This window comes from Heterodontus francisci, chromosome 33 (assembly GCF_036365525.1).
Source record: "Heterodontus francisci isolate sHetFra1 chromosome 33, sHetFra1.hap1, whole genome shotgun sequence".
In the NCBI taxonomy this organism is placed as follows: Eukaryota; Metazoa; Chordata; class Chondrichthyes; order Heterodontiformes; family Heterodontidae; genus Heterodontus; species Heterodontus francisci.
Genome location: NC_090403.1, coordinates 24731614 through 24747653, shown reverse-complemented (window position 1 = coordinate 24747653; position 16040 = coordinate 24731614). Strand labels below are relative to the sequence as shown.

Genomic DNA, 16040 nt, shown 5'->3' with positions numbered 1-16040 from the left:
TGCAACCCAAGCTCTTAAAAGGACATACTGGAGAACTTTAAGACAGCCAGCCGCAAGTGCTGAAACAGTCACCACAGCCAACAGTCACATTGGATTACTGACCATTAGTGCAAAGTGGCACTCCAGCAAATCTACCATGGTACAATTTTTACTGAAAAAGTGTCAATCAAAATTAAAAATGGAAAAAATTGGGAGCAGACGACACAATGAAACTGTCAGCAGTAATTCCGTCATTGTGCGCCCCTCTATTTCTAAACCATAATAAGTGTATTCTAAAACAACACCTAGCTTTTTAAGGAAAGCAGAATGAAGAAGGTTACAAGGTTTGAGTGTTTATCCAAAGCAAGCTCACTGTTAACCAACATAACACTTCACCAAAACGCCCACAAAGACGGAAAGCACGCAGAGCATTTCAGCCTGGCATATGTAACAATACCAAATTGTATCTACTGTGAGGTAGAGCCCATGAAGTTCAAACAGCTTGTAAACATCTGACAACCAAATCACCTTCAAACAATTTTCAGTTTTTTTTCCCAGAGGGAAAGGAAGAAACATGTGTTAATGATCTGGAAATAATGATACAATTGACTTTCACATTATTTCAGTGACTGCTTAGATGGTTTAGCCCTTGTGAAAAACATTCAGAGCAATTTCCTGGTTTGGTTTCTAGCTCTGCATAGTCTGCTTCTCCTTTACCCATTAAAATACGCCCTCAGCTGCAGTTTTTAACAAAAAAACTATGTAAACCTGTAGCATACATACCCAAAGGCTGGAACAGCAGGGACAGAATTACATTAGTCTCTCCTCCTGATGTTGAGAAATGACTTCTGCAGTTTCTAAGAAAAAAAACAGCTTCAAAGCAGCTCACTTCTCAATTTCTCTCTCTCTCTCCTCCCTCTCTCTCTTGCTGGAAAGCAGCCAAAAGCTAAACCAATAACACAGAAACTGAATGACCTCATCGTCAAAACCTCTGTCAGCCATTGGCTGCTGTTGTTCCTGATTTACAGGAATAGTACTACCTCATTCAAGGAAGCTTTCTTAACTGAAAACAGGCCTGGCTGGTATGAGCATGTCCCAGTTTGTGTGGCAGATCCGGTTTGGAAACACACACGTAACAGCCACCGGTGTGGGTACATTCCCAGGCTGATTTACTAGTGCATTGTTTTCAGCTAAGCACAATGCTAAGGAGTGAAAAACTTGTCATAAAGACTTTGATGAAAACAGATTACTACAATAACAATAATTAGAAGAAACCAAAACAGTAACAATAATTAGAAGAAACCAAAACCTAAGGCCAAAATGTACAGTAAGACACCCAACACCTGAACAGGTAGACAGGTTAAAAGTTTTGAGGGGCCTGCACACAAGCCAAAATGTTGTTCTTAATCTTTTAGGCGCTGACTATCCTGTTGTGCATCCCACTTACTGCAGTATTTTTCTTTCTGATATCAGGCTGATGAGCTCTCAATTTTAACCCATCACCATTTTATGTTTCCTCTGCCTCCAGTTCAGACCCCTCCAGATCGAATGTCCCAATTGAGAAAGGAAGCAACTGAAGGGGAGGATGAACTCAAGGTACCCAGCAGAGCAACTATGTGAAAACCCACATCTGGGGGCAAAGGGTAAGAGTTGCCGCGATATTGACCTTTGAACCTCATTATCATTTGGGTGGTGTGGTGCAACAGCCCACATGAAAAGACTGGAGGAAATCCAAAGAGAAATCAGCTCATGATTAGAGTCGCAACAGCCCTCGGATAAGTTGGTTTGCAGGTCAGAGCCTGGAGTTCCCAATCAAAGATCGGGGCAGATAGGGGAGAGTCAGGGGCTGGGAGATATGATAATGAAAGGTGAGGGGGGGTTGATAATTGGTTCCTCGGATGTGGGGTTGGGTGGAGCTTCCTGCTCCTCCCGGTTCCACTTCAGGTAATTTATTTACCTTCATTGTTACAGGCACTCCCTGGGTTGATTTCCCAGAGTGCAGCCCGTGATGGTGCTAGCTGCCTTAGGCCAAATCTGTGTTGGAGCGGAGACCTCAAGCAGTGGCTAGGCCCTTATTTGCGCATGTGAAGGGCCCAACACCTCCCTCAGTGTGGGTAAAGGATGCTTCTTGCTCGTCCTTACCCAATATGGAAGGCAGCGCGCCTCCAGTCAGAAGCGGCCCAATTTCTAGGCAACTGTATTTTTAAAAAAGACTTGCGGTTATATATGCATCTAATCACATTGTTGGAAACATCTAAAAATACTTCACACAATGAATTACCTTCAGAGTGCAATGGTTGTTACACGACACTGTATAAAACATTAAACACAGAAATTGATGCACAGATTGATGAAATTATCTACACTCAGAAGTGCAGTCAGCAAAAATTTTGGATAACTGGTGTTCCCACTGCACTCTGTGGTACCATTAAATTAAAAACTGCACCATAGCAATATAGAGGTTCATAACACAGAAGGAGAGTATTCAATCCATCATGTCTGTGCTACCTCTTGGACCAATCCAAAATGATTCTCGCTGCCTCACCAAATTGCTTGTACGCTCTCAATGGCTTTGATATCCCTTGTAATGCGATGCCAAAACTGCACACAATACTCTAATTGCAGCCTAACCAATGTGTTGTACAAATTTACCATTGCTCCTTTACTCTAATACTCTAATCCCAAGACCATCTACTTCCATAATACAGTGCATCTCCACCCCTACCTCTGCCCATTGGCTGATGAAAGCTCACCTAAGACCTGGTTATCTTTAGACTCGACTGTTCTTGGCTAGCCTTCCATCTTTTCCGCCCTCTATTAACTTCAATTCACCCAATCAGTTACACTGACCTCTGTGTTTGATTATCTAATCTTCCCTTTCACTGAGCGAGGCACCATGCTCAGTGTGCTAACTGATAAGATATACCTCATATCTACAGAATAGTTTGAAGCAGTCTTCCTCAGGCAAATTTTAAGTACAATCAAACTATGCACCTTCAATCAACATGAGTTTGCATAATGCCTTTGACTTTCAAATGCTAATATGGAAATTTCGATGGTCAACCTCTCATGTGTGAACAGCATAAAGTTTGTTTCACGTTAAAACCAGCAAAGAAATCACACTTTGCAACTGTCAGATCTGACTAATTGTAAGTGAATGAGTTGTGTTTCTTTCCCCCAGCAAGGTAACAGTAACTGTACAGCAGCAAGTTACAGTTTATTCCTGCTAAAGCTGTTTCATTTGAATTACTGATTAACTTGTATTGCACTTAAAAGGGCAAACCCGATCCGATCTGGAGTCAGACAGGGTTGTCCTCTCTCCCCTGTCTGTTTGTTTGCTGTATTGAACCCTTTGCTGAATCTATTAGGAAGGATGCGAGCATAAGAGGGGTGACAATCCCAGGCAGTGAAGGCACTCAGGTTAAAACCTCCCTGTACATGGATGACGTCGCCGTCTTCTGCTCGGATCCGCGGTCCGTTCGCAGACTGATGAGCATCTGTGACCTGTTCGAACTGGTCTCGGGAGCCAAAGTTAACCACGGCAAGAGCGAGGCCATGTTCTTTGGGAACTGGGCTGACCAGTCCTTTGTCCCCTTCACTGTCAGGTCAGATTACCTGAAGGTGTTGGGGATATGGTTTGGAGGGGCCGGGGCATGCACCAAAACATGGAAGGAGTGAGTAGCCAGGATACACCATAAGCCGAGCATGTGGGAGCAGCGATCTCTTTCCATTGTGGGTAAGAACCTGGTCATCAGGTGCGAGGCGCGCACGTTGCTGCTGTACGCGGCGCAGGTCTGGCCCATACCCCACTCCTGCGCCGTTGCGGTCACCAGAGCCATTTTCCGCTTCAGATGGGGATCTAAAATGGACCGGGTCCGGAGGGACACGATGTTCAAACCCCTTGATAAGGGTGGGAAAAATGTACCCAACGTCGCCCTCATCCTGATGACCACCTTCGTGTGCGGCTGCATCAAGCTGTGTGTAGACCTCCAGTACGCAAACTCCAAGTGTCTATGTGCTGAGGTTCTATCTGTCCCCAGTGTTGCGAAGGATGGGTCTGGTCACATTGCCGCAGAATGCGCCATCCAGTTGGCAGTTGGTCCGTGCCGTACCACCTATCTTTCGTGGAAAAGTTTCTACGGAAAAACACCTTTGACCACTAATCCATCAGGCAGTGGTCTGCACGGAATGTCCTCAAGGCCCTGCGGGAAAAAGAGATGGTGGATCCGGTCAGATGGTTCCCTGAGCAGACTGCCAAAGTCATTTGGCGGAATGCCTCATCACCAGAATTTTCAAACAAGCACCAAGATGTAGCTTGGCTGGTCGTGAGAAGAGCCCTCCCTGTCAGATCCTTCCTGCACGCCCGGAATCTCACACCCTCTGCACAATGCCCTCGAAGTGGCTGTGGTGGGGAAGAGACAGTTGCCCACCTCCTTCTGGAACGTGTCTTTGCAAAGCAGGTGTGGAAAGAGATGCAGTGGTTTTGGTCAAGGTTCATCCCAAGCAGCTCTGTAACACAGCAGTCTGTGCTCTACGGGCTGTTCCCAGGGACGCACACCAAGATAAACATCAACTGCTGCTGGAGGACTATCAACTCGGTGAAAGACGCCCTTTGGTCTGCCCGAAACTTGCTGGTCTTCCAGCGCAAAGAGTTGTTCACGACCAAATGTTGCAGACTGGCACATTCCAAGGTCCACGACTACGTGCTGAGGGACTCACTAAAGCTTGGGGCAGCCGCGGCAAAGGCTCAATGGGGAAAGACCACAGTGTAAGGTCCCCCCACCAAGGTGAACTGAGGGGCTGGATCCATGGGAAACCCCTCAACTGTATCCAGAAAATATTTGGTTTGCTATAAAATGTACAGGGCATGTAAAATGAAATGGAAGGGTTGTGAGGCAACTCACTCCTGTATTGAAGGAAACTGATCTCCTTTGCACTCTTTGTATTTTTTGACTTGGTGCTGTTTGGAACTGTTTTGTCATGTATTTTTTACAAATTTTTATGAATAAAGTATATTTTGGAAATTTTTTTTAAGAAGTATCATTTTAATGCAATTTTTGGGGAGGCATACAACAGCTTTGAATCATCAGGATTAGGCTGTGTACACACGTGCAATGTAATATCTAGTTTCTACAGTAGCTTGTCTGTGGTGGCCTGCAGCATAGCAGAAACCAAAACGCACAAAACACACAGAGCTCAGTACAGAACGCAGCTCAAACAACATCTACTCATATCAGGAAACATAGAACCACAGGCAACAAAGTACTGTGGAAGTGTAGTCACTGTTGTGCTATAGTGAAACATGGCGACCAATTTTGTACATAGCACGACAACACAAATAGCAATGAGATAAATTAACACAATCTGTTTTTGGTTTTGTTGGTTGAAGAATCAATATTGGCCAGGACACGGAGAACTCCATTGCTCTTCATCAAATAGTGTCATGGGATCTTTTACAGGACAGGGTGTAGGGGGGGTTGGCAGCAAGAGCAGGGGTGCAGGGTGGGGGGGGGGGTCACTCTAACCGGCCCCCCTTCCCGATGCTGGACCCCATGCTCAGGCACAAAGTGCCTTTTAATGAGGGACCCCGCCCCCCACCCCACCCCCCCCTCCCCGACCGTTGGAGCCGGCAACCGGCAAGCAACCCACACAGGTTTGCTCGGCGTGCTCCCAATGTGACGACACTCCCGCCCGCTGCTGGGTTAATTCCAGTGGCAGCGGGATGAAGCCCTTATTTGGGCATTATGTGTTCACTGGCCTTCCCACCCCAGGCTTAATTTGGGTGGGGGCAGGAAGGTGGCAGATCCCTCCCCATCACCATCCTGCCCGACTACATGCTTTCCCTGCCACTGAACCTGACGCGGGGGACAGCATAAAATTCCCCCTAATGTTTTTCTGTCTCTGAACTGGGGCTTTATGTGTGGGTGGGGGCAGCGTCAGTGTGAGCAGATGGGAGGAGGGTCAATGTGAATGGGTGGGGGAGGAGACACTTTGAGCAGGTGGGGAAGGGGGTCAGTGTGACGGATGGTGGGCGGTGGTCATATATGTTTGTTCATGTGTGCAGTTTGGGAGTAAATGATCTCATTTGTATTTGACCAGCAATACGGATAAGAATTGAATCAAACAAGTCATAGATTTTGAAGGTTTGATCTATCAATGGGATTGCAATCACACAGGGCGGGGGTGAGAAGTTTCATGTCATAAAGAATATAGTTAATGTTTAATTTTTATAATTTTTTAGCTAAAATACACTGTGATTATACTGCACACAGTGCCTGTTATCTGTTACACAACCTTGAATAAACAGGGTCATGGTAAAGTCAACACAGCAGTAGCTGAATTAAATGCAGTTATTTCAGACTGAGATTGCATCATGCAAAGTGCTACAAGGCCTCCTGAGCCTGATGTGTGTAGCAATGGGAGTGTACAATCCATGTCCTGCTGCTGGTGATAGAATACAGATGATTCTTAAGAGGCCAAAGTTGGGGAAGCAATCCTAGGCACTCAGAGACAGGAAATCAGAGCCATTCGAAACCTGGATGCTGCACAATATGTTTATATGTAACTGTCTGAAAATCGGGTTTATTTAAACAGAACTCACCAGGAATGTTTGCTAGTCTAGTCTACTAATTGCTGAAAATATAGTTTCCTCTTTGGCAGCAAAAATAAAAACTGGAGGTTTGAGAAAGACTTTGATGGCTCTGACAGGCAACCATTATGAACACATTTCAACCAAAGCAGATTTAATGGCAGTCCAATTCTGACATATTATAAAAGGCAATTTTTCACCAATAAGAGACTAAACTACAAGGGGCTATGGTAGGCTTGTTATCATCACCCATGTCTGACGTAATTAAAACTGAACTTCTGCCCTGAAAAAAGGAAAGTGGTGGACTTGCATTGATGCAGCACTTTTCACAACCTCGGAGCATCCCAAAGCCACTTAAGTATTTTTGAAGTGTAGTTCCCATTGCACTGTACAGAAAACGTGGCTGACAATTTATATACAGATAGCAAATGTGACAATGACCAGATAATCTGATGGTTAAAATTGGCCAGGACACTGGCAGAACTCCCCTGCTCTTCTTCAAAATAGCGCCTTGGGAATTTTTTACATCCAGCTAAGAAGGCAGACAGGGCCTCGATTTATCGTCTCATCGGTAAGACGGCATGCCGAACTGTGCAGCACTCCCTCAATGCTGCACTGGAGTGTCTTCCTTTATACCATGAACCCAGATTTCCACATGGGTGACTTTTGTTGATAGCCTATACCCATTCCATATAGAGTGAAACCAAAACTGTTTGTTTTCGTTAAAAGAACAGCAACTTTGATATGGTATTTACCACTGCGAGATACCAAAGCACAGAGCTCCCCTGGGTCTGCAGTAGAATTTTTCATCATACAGTTCCTCCTTAACATTGTATAAACGTACATTCAGAAAGCAGCAATGTGGAATAAAGCCTGGCTCGGGTATAAAATTAAAACCCGACCCAGGCCCTACCCGACAACAGCCAACCTGAACCAGAGTCCTTTAATTTTTTTAAATGCCCGACCCGACCATTACAAACATATTATTGAAACAGAAAATTATCGTAAGATTAAAACGAAAACAATACGAAACAAAACAGTACAGTCCAGCCCGACGCAGAATACAGACCCGACCCAAACCCGACATATGTAGTCAGTTTAGGTGGGGTTCGGGTCGGGTAGCCAGCCTCTAATGTGGAAGACATGTTGGAGTGATGGCTGTCAGCAAGACATAGGAACAGGACGAGGCCATTCAGCCCCACGAGCTTGTTCCCTCATTCAATTACATCATGGCTGCTCTGTTTACCCACCTCAGTTCCATATCCTTTATCGAAATAAAATCAATCAATCTTCGTTTTGAAATTTTCAATGGACCCAGCCTCAACAGTTTTTTTTTTAAACAGAGTGTTCCAGATTTCATTTGCATGAAGAAGTGCTTTCTGACATCACCACCCACCCCCCCCCCCACCCACCCCCCCCTCCAACGCTGTAATTTTAATGTTATAGTCCCTTATTCTAGACTCGCCCACCAGAGGAAATAAATTTTCTCCATCTACCCAATCAACTACTATAATCATCTTAAACACCTCAGTTCGATCGCCCTTAATCTTCTGTAGTCAAGGGAATATCAGCCTAGTTTATGTAGCTGTCCTCATAAGTTAACCCTATTTTGCCCTGGTATAATTCTGGTGAATGTGTGCTGCACTCCTTCCAAGGTCAATATATCCTTCCCGAGGTGCAGTGCCCAGACTGAATGCAGTACTCCAGTAAGGTCTAACCAGTGTGTTATATAACTGTAGTATGATTTCCACCCCTGTGTACTTTACTCTCCCCGACAGGCACCCCTTCAGAAAGTGCAAAAAGAGAAATTCAACACTACATCTGAGCAGACAGAGCATTACTGTTTTGGGCTTGACACTAATTTTATTTTCCAACTCCAGATGGCAGAATCAGCATCTATCCTTTTACGCACACTAAACAAACATTAGAAACGTGAGTTCATATCCCACTACATCAGCTGGGAATTTTAAATTGAGTTAATTAAATAAATCTGGAATTAATAGCTAGCTTCAGTAATGGTGACTATGTAACTTCTGGATTGTCATAAGAACCCAACTGGTTCACTAATGTCCTCTTGTAAAGGAAATCTGCCGTCCTTACATGGTCTGACCTACTTGTGATTCCAGATTCAAAGCAATGTAGTTGACTCTTAACTGCCCTCTGAAACGGCCTTGTAAGCAATTCAATCGTCACTAAGGTGGTACAGTCACCACCAGCTTATCAAGGGTAATTAAGGATGGGCAATAAATGTTGGCACATTATATAGAGACAACCCTGGAGTAGATCCTGACTTTGTGCAATGGTGTAAAATAGGTAATAATAGGCCCGCAGTTGTTTTACATCTCTCCTGATTTTTACTTCCATTGAAGTTAATGGATGCTCAGAGGCCCAGAAAGAGCAGCCTAGTACAGGCAACAAGTCCAGAAGGTAGGTGGACAATTTTCTTGTTTTGCAGAATTGGGTGAACTTTGGAGCCTGAAAGCTTTCTGGTTGATATTCTCCAACACCAGTATAAAGGCGCAGAAGCCAGTGGCCAGGCCTGTATCTGTCCGCTTGACTCATTTTTCGATACATGGCCTTCCCATAGGGCAGGCCTAGGTGAGCCATGTTAAATGGGATGCTCCACCATGCTGAGCCTGCCCAGTGCCCCATAGGAAGGGAAGCAAATCTGTCCTTTTATCTAACCATATCTTGTGCAATAACACAGTTACCAGATTTTTAGCTCCTTTTCCTGAACTCCATCCTGTTCAGACAATAATGCACAGCCTTTATATCACATATATAAGAATCTCAGATTGTCCTGCCTTTACTGGCCAACGCTACTGAACACTAACCCCAGGGAGAATTTTAGGCTCACCCCCGCGGTGGGTTTGGAGGTGGGGAGAGCACGAAATTGGTTGGGATGGTGGTGGGAGGAACCGCGTCACCTTCCCACCGCCGCCAAAATTATATCCAGGGCGGGAAGGCCTGGAAACGGCTTTCCCATCCTGCCGCCAATTGAGGCTCTTAAGTGGGAAATTAGTGCCCAATTAAGGGCCTCATGCTACCGCCGACAGAATTAGCCTAGCGGTAGGCGGGCCTGTCACTGCACAGGAAGCCGGCAAGAAAAACTGTGCGGGCTGCTTGCAACCTCTGGTGGGGGGTGAGGGGGGGGGGGGGGGAGCAGGGAGGGGTCGCTTGTAAAAAGGCACTTAGTGCCTGAATGAGGGACCTGGCATTGGGAAGAGTGGGGGGCCCGCTGAGAGCCAACTCCTGCCCTTGCTGCCAACCCCACTACACCCCCCTCCCCCACAGGACCCCTCCCACTCTGACCTACCTGTGGCCTGGGTCCATCGCTGCTCCTAGGCTTTGGGTGTTCCACTGGCAGCAGCCACTGCCTGCACAGTTAAACAGCTGCCCGCCTCTGATTGGCTGGCAGCTCTCAGAGGGTGGGACTTTCATCACCGGTGTCCCATGGAAGGCCCGCCACTGTCCAATTAAGTGCCTAATTGGCACTTGTTTCAGCGGGCCTTCCACAGAAGAGGCAACGCGGGGTTCTTGGCCGCGCTTTTGACGGAAGTGGAGACCTCCGTTGCCTGGTTAAAATGCCAGTCCCTGTTTCTCTCTCCACAGATGCTGCCAGACCTGCTGAGTATTTCCAGCATTTTCTCTTTTTATTAACTGAGACACAGGCTACTTGTCTGAGTTTCCTTTACTTACTACATTATAACAGTGGCTATACTTCAAAAGTAATTCATTGGCTATGAAGAACTTGGGGATGCCGGAGGTACAAAAGATGTGCTTCAAATGCATGTGTTTTTGTTCTTTCTTTATTTCTGGAATCCATTGCAACCATGACTGGAATTTTTCCCTTGGTGGACGGGAGCCGTCCGCTGACTGAAAAGTCGGTGGTGATCCTGCTCCTGCTGGGCCTTGGGATCCAGTCCAGATTTTACAGTCCACAGGCCCTTAATTGGGCTTAGGCAGGACTTCCTGCCTCAGTGAGGCAGGATGTCCCGCCTAATGGAGCTGCCAGCCAATCAGCAAACTGGCAGCTCTTAGTCCCAGCAGTGCCAATGGGATCGGTGGCCTCTACTGGGACTGCAACCCAGCTTCCACAAGAAGAGGAAGGATGGCCCCGATTCGAAGGTGGGTTTTTGGGGCCTCGCCGGGGGCAATCGGTCAGGCCCCGGTGAGGCAAGGTGGGGGATCAACTGGTGGGACAGGGGGCGTGCTGTGCGTTGGGGATGGTTGGGGCATTGAGGGCGGCTTTTCTCAGGCCTGAACCATCCGACTGGCCGAGGGTAAAATCCCCGTGGCAGCGGGCGTTAACTGGCCACTTAAGGGCCTTGATTGGCCTGGGGCGGGCAGGCTGTTTCTCGCCACTGCCGCCCCGTGCATAATGGCGGCGGGAGTGGGTCAGGAAGGTTCTCCTGAGCCTCCCACTCCATTTTACGCAACCACCCCCCCCACCCCGCCCAAAGGGCAGGATAGAAGCTAAAAGCAACTGACACTGCAGCATGCTGAGGGCCACAGGTAAAGGGGACGTCAGCCGCAAGAAGCCTCTTTCCCCAGCCACGTTATGGAATTACTTATACCACTGTAAAATTGAGGATACTAGTTTGTAGGTGAACAGCCTGGGCAAGCTGCCATTATAGCTCCCCATCCACTGGGAGTATGGTTACATTTCCCATGCAGCACATTGGCCTGACCTGGAAACAAAATGGAGGGAGGCATGACGAGGTCAAGTGATTTAGCACAGTGAAAATTAAGTGGCACTTGCTAGGGAACTGGCAAAAATTGCAAAATAAAAAGCAAAATACTGTGGATGCTGGAAATCTGAAATAAAAACAGAAAGTGCTGGAAATACTCAGCAGGTCAGGCAGCATCTGTGGAGAGAGAAGCAGAGTTAACATTTCAGGTCAGTGACCTTTCATCAGAACTGATGAAAGAATCTGATGAAAGGTCACTGAGCTGAAACGTCTCTCTCCACAGATGCTGCCAGACCTGCTGAGTATTTCCAGCATTTCTGTTTCTATGGCAAAAATTGCGAGTGGTTACAGGGATCATCTGCTCGCCGGCACTTTGAATCAGTTCCAACACCCTGCCTCTCTCTGTGCCCCTCTCTCTCTTTCTCCCCCAACTGCACAGCATCAAAGGAAGTTACCAGCTAGTTGCTGTGACAGCTGCTCTTACAGTCAATATGCACTTTGCTTCCTGGTACTTTCGGAGTCTACTATTAAAGGGTGCTGAGTTGGCATGAACCAACTACAAGAGCAGTGGTTACAATAAGCAGCTGTTAACTTCTATCCCCCTCTGCTAATCAGTTGTAACCATTTACAGATTTTACACTGCGTCTGGATCCATCTTTAGTTTCTCTGCTTGTTCCATGACCACCTCTTTTCCCTGCTATCTACTTGCTATAAATTGTTACATCTCTAACATCTACATGTTCTGATGAAACGTCATCAACCTGAAACGTTAACTCTGTTTCTCTCTCCACTGATGCTGCCAAACCTACTGAGTATTTCCAGCATGTTTTGGAAACTTCTATAGAGAGGGGGCACATCAGCACTGAAGGAGAATCACACCACTGATAAAAAGTTTACAATTCAAAATACAGTTTATATCTCCATTAGTAAACCAATACAGTCAAAGCTCACTTTCAATCTGCAAAACATATGGCATTTGCCTGCCCCACCCAACTAGCTAGAAACTCAATGTACAGTCCTGAAATTAATGTTTTCACCCTGAGCAAGTACCTTCACAATTGTCTCTTGTATAATATAATAAAAGCTAAATACTGCAGATGCTGGAAATCTGAAATAAAAACAGGAAATGCTGGAAATACTCAGCAGGTCTGGCAGCATTAGTGGATAGAGAAGCAGAGTTAACGATTCAGGTCAGCGACCTTTCATCAGAACTGGCAAAGGTTAGAAATGTAATAGGTTTTAAGGAATAAAGCGGGGTTGAGGCAAGAGATCACAAAAGGGAAGGTTTTAATAGGACAGGGTCACAGACAATAACTGACCAGAAGGTCATGGAGCAAAGGCAAACGGTATGTTAATGGTGTGCTGAAAGACAAAGCGTTAGTGCAGAGAGGGTGTTAATTAACCGAAAAATGAACAGCCCTGGCCCAAAACACAAACATGAAAAAAGTGGTTAAAAAAAAAGAATGATGAAACAAACTAAAACAAAGAAAAAGGAAAAAAGAACTAAAAATAAAAAGGGGGACCCCATCATGTTCTGAAATTATTGAATTCAATGTTCAGTCCAGCAGGCTGTAGTGTGTCTAATTGGTAAATGAGCTGGCGTTGATGTTCACTGGAACACTGCAGCAAACCCAGGACAGAGATGTGGGCATGAGAGCATGAGGGCGGTGTTGAAATGGCAAGCAACCAGAAGCTCGGGTACATGCTTTCGGACTGAGCGGAGGTGTTCTGCAAAGCAGTCACCCAATCTGCGTTTGGTTTCCCCAATGTAGAGGAGACCACATTGTGAGCAGCGAAAACAGTATACTAAATTGAAAGAAGTACAAGTAAATCGCTGCTTCACCTGAAAGGAGTGTTTGGGGCCTTGGATAGTGAGGAGAGAGGAGGTAAAACAGCAGGTATTACACCTCCTGCGATTGCAGGGGAAGGTGCTGTGGGAAGGGAACAAGGTGTCGGGGGTAATGGAGGAGTGAACCAGGGTGTTGCGGAGGGAACAATCCCTTTGGAATGCTGACAGGGGAGGGGAGGGGAAGATGCGTTTGGTAGTGGCATCACACCGGACGTGGCGAAAATGGTGGAGGATGATCATAGAGTCATACAGTTATAGAGTTCTACAGCACAGAAACAGGCCCTTTGGCTTGCCAGCCATCAAGCACCGGACTATTCTAATCCCATTTTCCTTTGCATGTGGAGGCTGGTGGGGTGGAAAGTGAGGACAAGGGGAACCCTGTCTCAGTTCTGGGAGGGAGGGGAACAGGTGAGGGTAGAGGTTCAGGAAATGGGCTGGACATGGTTGAGGGTCCTGTTAACCACAGTGGAGGGGAATCCTCGGTTGAGGAAAAAGGAAGACATGTCAGAAGCACTGTCGTGGAAGGTTGTATCATCAGAGCAGATGCATCAGAGACGGAGAAATTGTCTCTTGTTTTATTGGCATACATTACCTTTATGCTTGGTCTTACTATCCTTACCATTTTAGTCTCTTCAGCAGTCTTGTTGATGGTGTTGGGCCTATCATTTCTGTAACATGAAGTGCTTCTGCCTCATTGCAGTATGTGTAGATTTCGACTGTATCACAATACAGTTTAACTGGTAGGAGAGCTTAGCATTGATGACTCTGTGTTGAAAACAATGCAAATTGCACTGGTTTCCCATTGTAGCAAACATACAGGAAGGGAAGTCAGGCTGAGAGATGAGAGGACCTTCTGTAATATATTTGATAAAATACAATGCAATTATACTGAAACATCAGTGAACATTTCCCTTCTTCATCAGCACAAAGCTTCATGAAAAACCTTGTCGCTTTTAAGATGGCTCTTTGGGACAGCCGGAGGTCAAAAATGGCACTAAGTAAATGCCAGTTCTTTCTTTCTGGTAACTGAGCCAGTCAACACTGCAAGGAGGAGAAGCATTCTCATCCATCCTAGGGGTGTACAGGTTAATGACCTGGCCTGGAAATGAAACACATGGGCGAGTATCACTCTAAGCAACCTTAACCTGAAATGCAGGTATGCATCTAAGACATCAAGGAAGTTGGGTTTGCTCCAACAAACCTGGAAGGGTTCCAAACATATCCTGGAAATGATGAACACAGAGGTTAAGCGTACGCCACAACAGAAAGACTTGCATTTATATAGTGCCTTTCATGACCTCAGAACGTCCAAAACAGTTTATAGCCAATGAGGTACTTTATGATAAAAGCAAAATACTGCGGATGCTGGAAATCTGAAACAAAAACAAGAAATGCTGGATTCACTCAGCAGGTCTGGCAGCATCTGTGGAAAGAGAAGCAGAGTTAACGTTTCGGGTCAGTGACCCTACTTCGGAACTGACAAATATTAGAAAAGTCACAGATTATAAACAAGTGAGGTGGGGGTTGGGCAAGAGATAACAAAGGAGAAGGTGCAGATTGGACCAGGCCACATAGCTGACCAAAAGGTCACGGAGCAAAGGCAAACAATATGTTAATGGTGTGTTGAATGTATGATGTATAATCACTGTTGTAATGCAGGAAACGTGGAAGACAATTTGTGCACAGCAAGCTCCCACAAGCAGCAATGTGATAATGACCAGTAATCTGTTTTTTATGCCTTTGATTGAGGGATAAACACTGGCCAGATCACCAGAGATAACACCCCTGCTCTTCTTCAAAAATAATAATCCACCTGAAAGGACAGCCAGTACCTCCGTTTAACCTCTTATCCAAAAGGCAGCTTCCCTGACAGCATCAGTCTAGATTTTGTGAACAACCTTCTGACTTAGAGGCAAGTAAACTACCTGTGAGCCACAACTGACACCAGGGCTAACAATATGGGGGGCTGAGGGGAAATGCACAGGTTCGATAATTGTAAAGTTAGACAAGAGACAAAGCTTAAATGTAAAGATACAGAAATGAAACTGTCAAACATTATTTGGTTAATTGAAAGATATTTAAAATTTCTGCTTTAAAATAAAGTTACTAATAGGAAAAGCAATGACCACAGCTCTCATGTATTTGGCAGCTACAACATTACTGAGTATATCTCTCTCATTATCACTAGAGAAAAATTCTTTCAAGTTGAGTGCTATGTATAAAATAAACAAACCATTGTTTGTCACTGCTTTGTTCACTGTCCCCCTGAGCTATAAACCTTCCTGGAGGGTTAATCTATCTAAACATAATAAAAGAATAAAGTAATAAATAAAAAGCACAGTAAATGGGTGCTATAAAGCACTTAGCTGGTGTGCCCTGAGGTGACTGCACTTTGCATGGTCACTGTCACATGGTGGCAGAACTGGTCCTAATCTCCTGCATGCTTTTGACAGGTGCTTGACTTGCAAGAAACAGTCCTCAAAGTTGCAGCTCCCTCCTGTTCCACAAGGGCCCCTAAACTGGGACAGGAACCTGGTTACATAAATAATCAAAGCAGAAATGCTGTGTTGTGAGTAGGCAATGCAATCACTGCCAGTCATTCTGCTTTTTTTTCAGAGGTACTGGGGAATTGTCACTCCTGAAATAATGTTAGATATGATTTTCAGTGGTGGTTATTGGCACACAAAATAAATGGGGTTACCCGCAAATTTGCCACTGACACAATATTAACTTTGTCATGTATGTCATGCACTTCTTATTTGGTTATCGTCATTCTGTGCACGTCACTGCCGGCAGCTGTACACCTTCATCACTAGATACCCTTATCTACACAGACAGCATCACTGATGCCCTTCAGGGTAAATTCACTTTGGGGCAGATTTTAACATGGAGTGAGTTTACGATGGGGAACTGCTCCGGTGAGATGATGTCC

The 16040-nt window shown here is 45.6% G+C and overlaps 2 protein-coding genes across 5 annotated transcripts in view; one reads left to right on the top strand and one right to left on the bottom strand.

The window, feature by feature from the left end:
* Positions 1-16040, bottom strand: part of map3k14a (mitogen-activated protein kinase kinase kinase 14a) — a 56340-nt gene that overhangs the window by 28129 nt on the left and 12171 nt on the right. The gene's annotated exons all lie outside the window — the stretch shown is intronic.
* On the top strand, positions 1071-4944 carry LOC137347894 (uncharacterized). Of its 2 annotated transcripts, XM_068012938.1 has the most exons (3): positions 1071-1330; positions 1508-1622; positions 3348-4944. In XM_068012938.1, exon 3 carries the CDS (start codon positions 3685-3687, stop codon positions 4291-4293), a length of 609 nt encoding a protein of 202 aa, XP_067869039.1. In that variant the 5' UTR covers positions 1071-1330; positions 1508-1622; positions 3348-3684; the 3' UTR covers positions 4294-4944. The 2 variants fall into 2 exon arrangements, with proteins under 2 accessions (XP_067869039.1, XP_067869041.1); XM_068012940.1 differs by lacking the exon at positions 1071-1330 and having other exon boundaries at positions 1437-1622.

Excerpts from the sequence above, each read along its gene's own strand:
- LOC137347894 (XM_068012938.1), top strand. The coding sequence starts at position 3,685 with ATGTGGGAGCAGCGATCTCTTTCCATTGTGGGTAAGAACCTGGTCATC.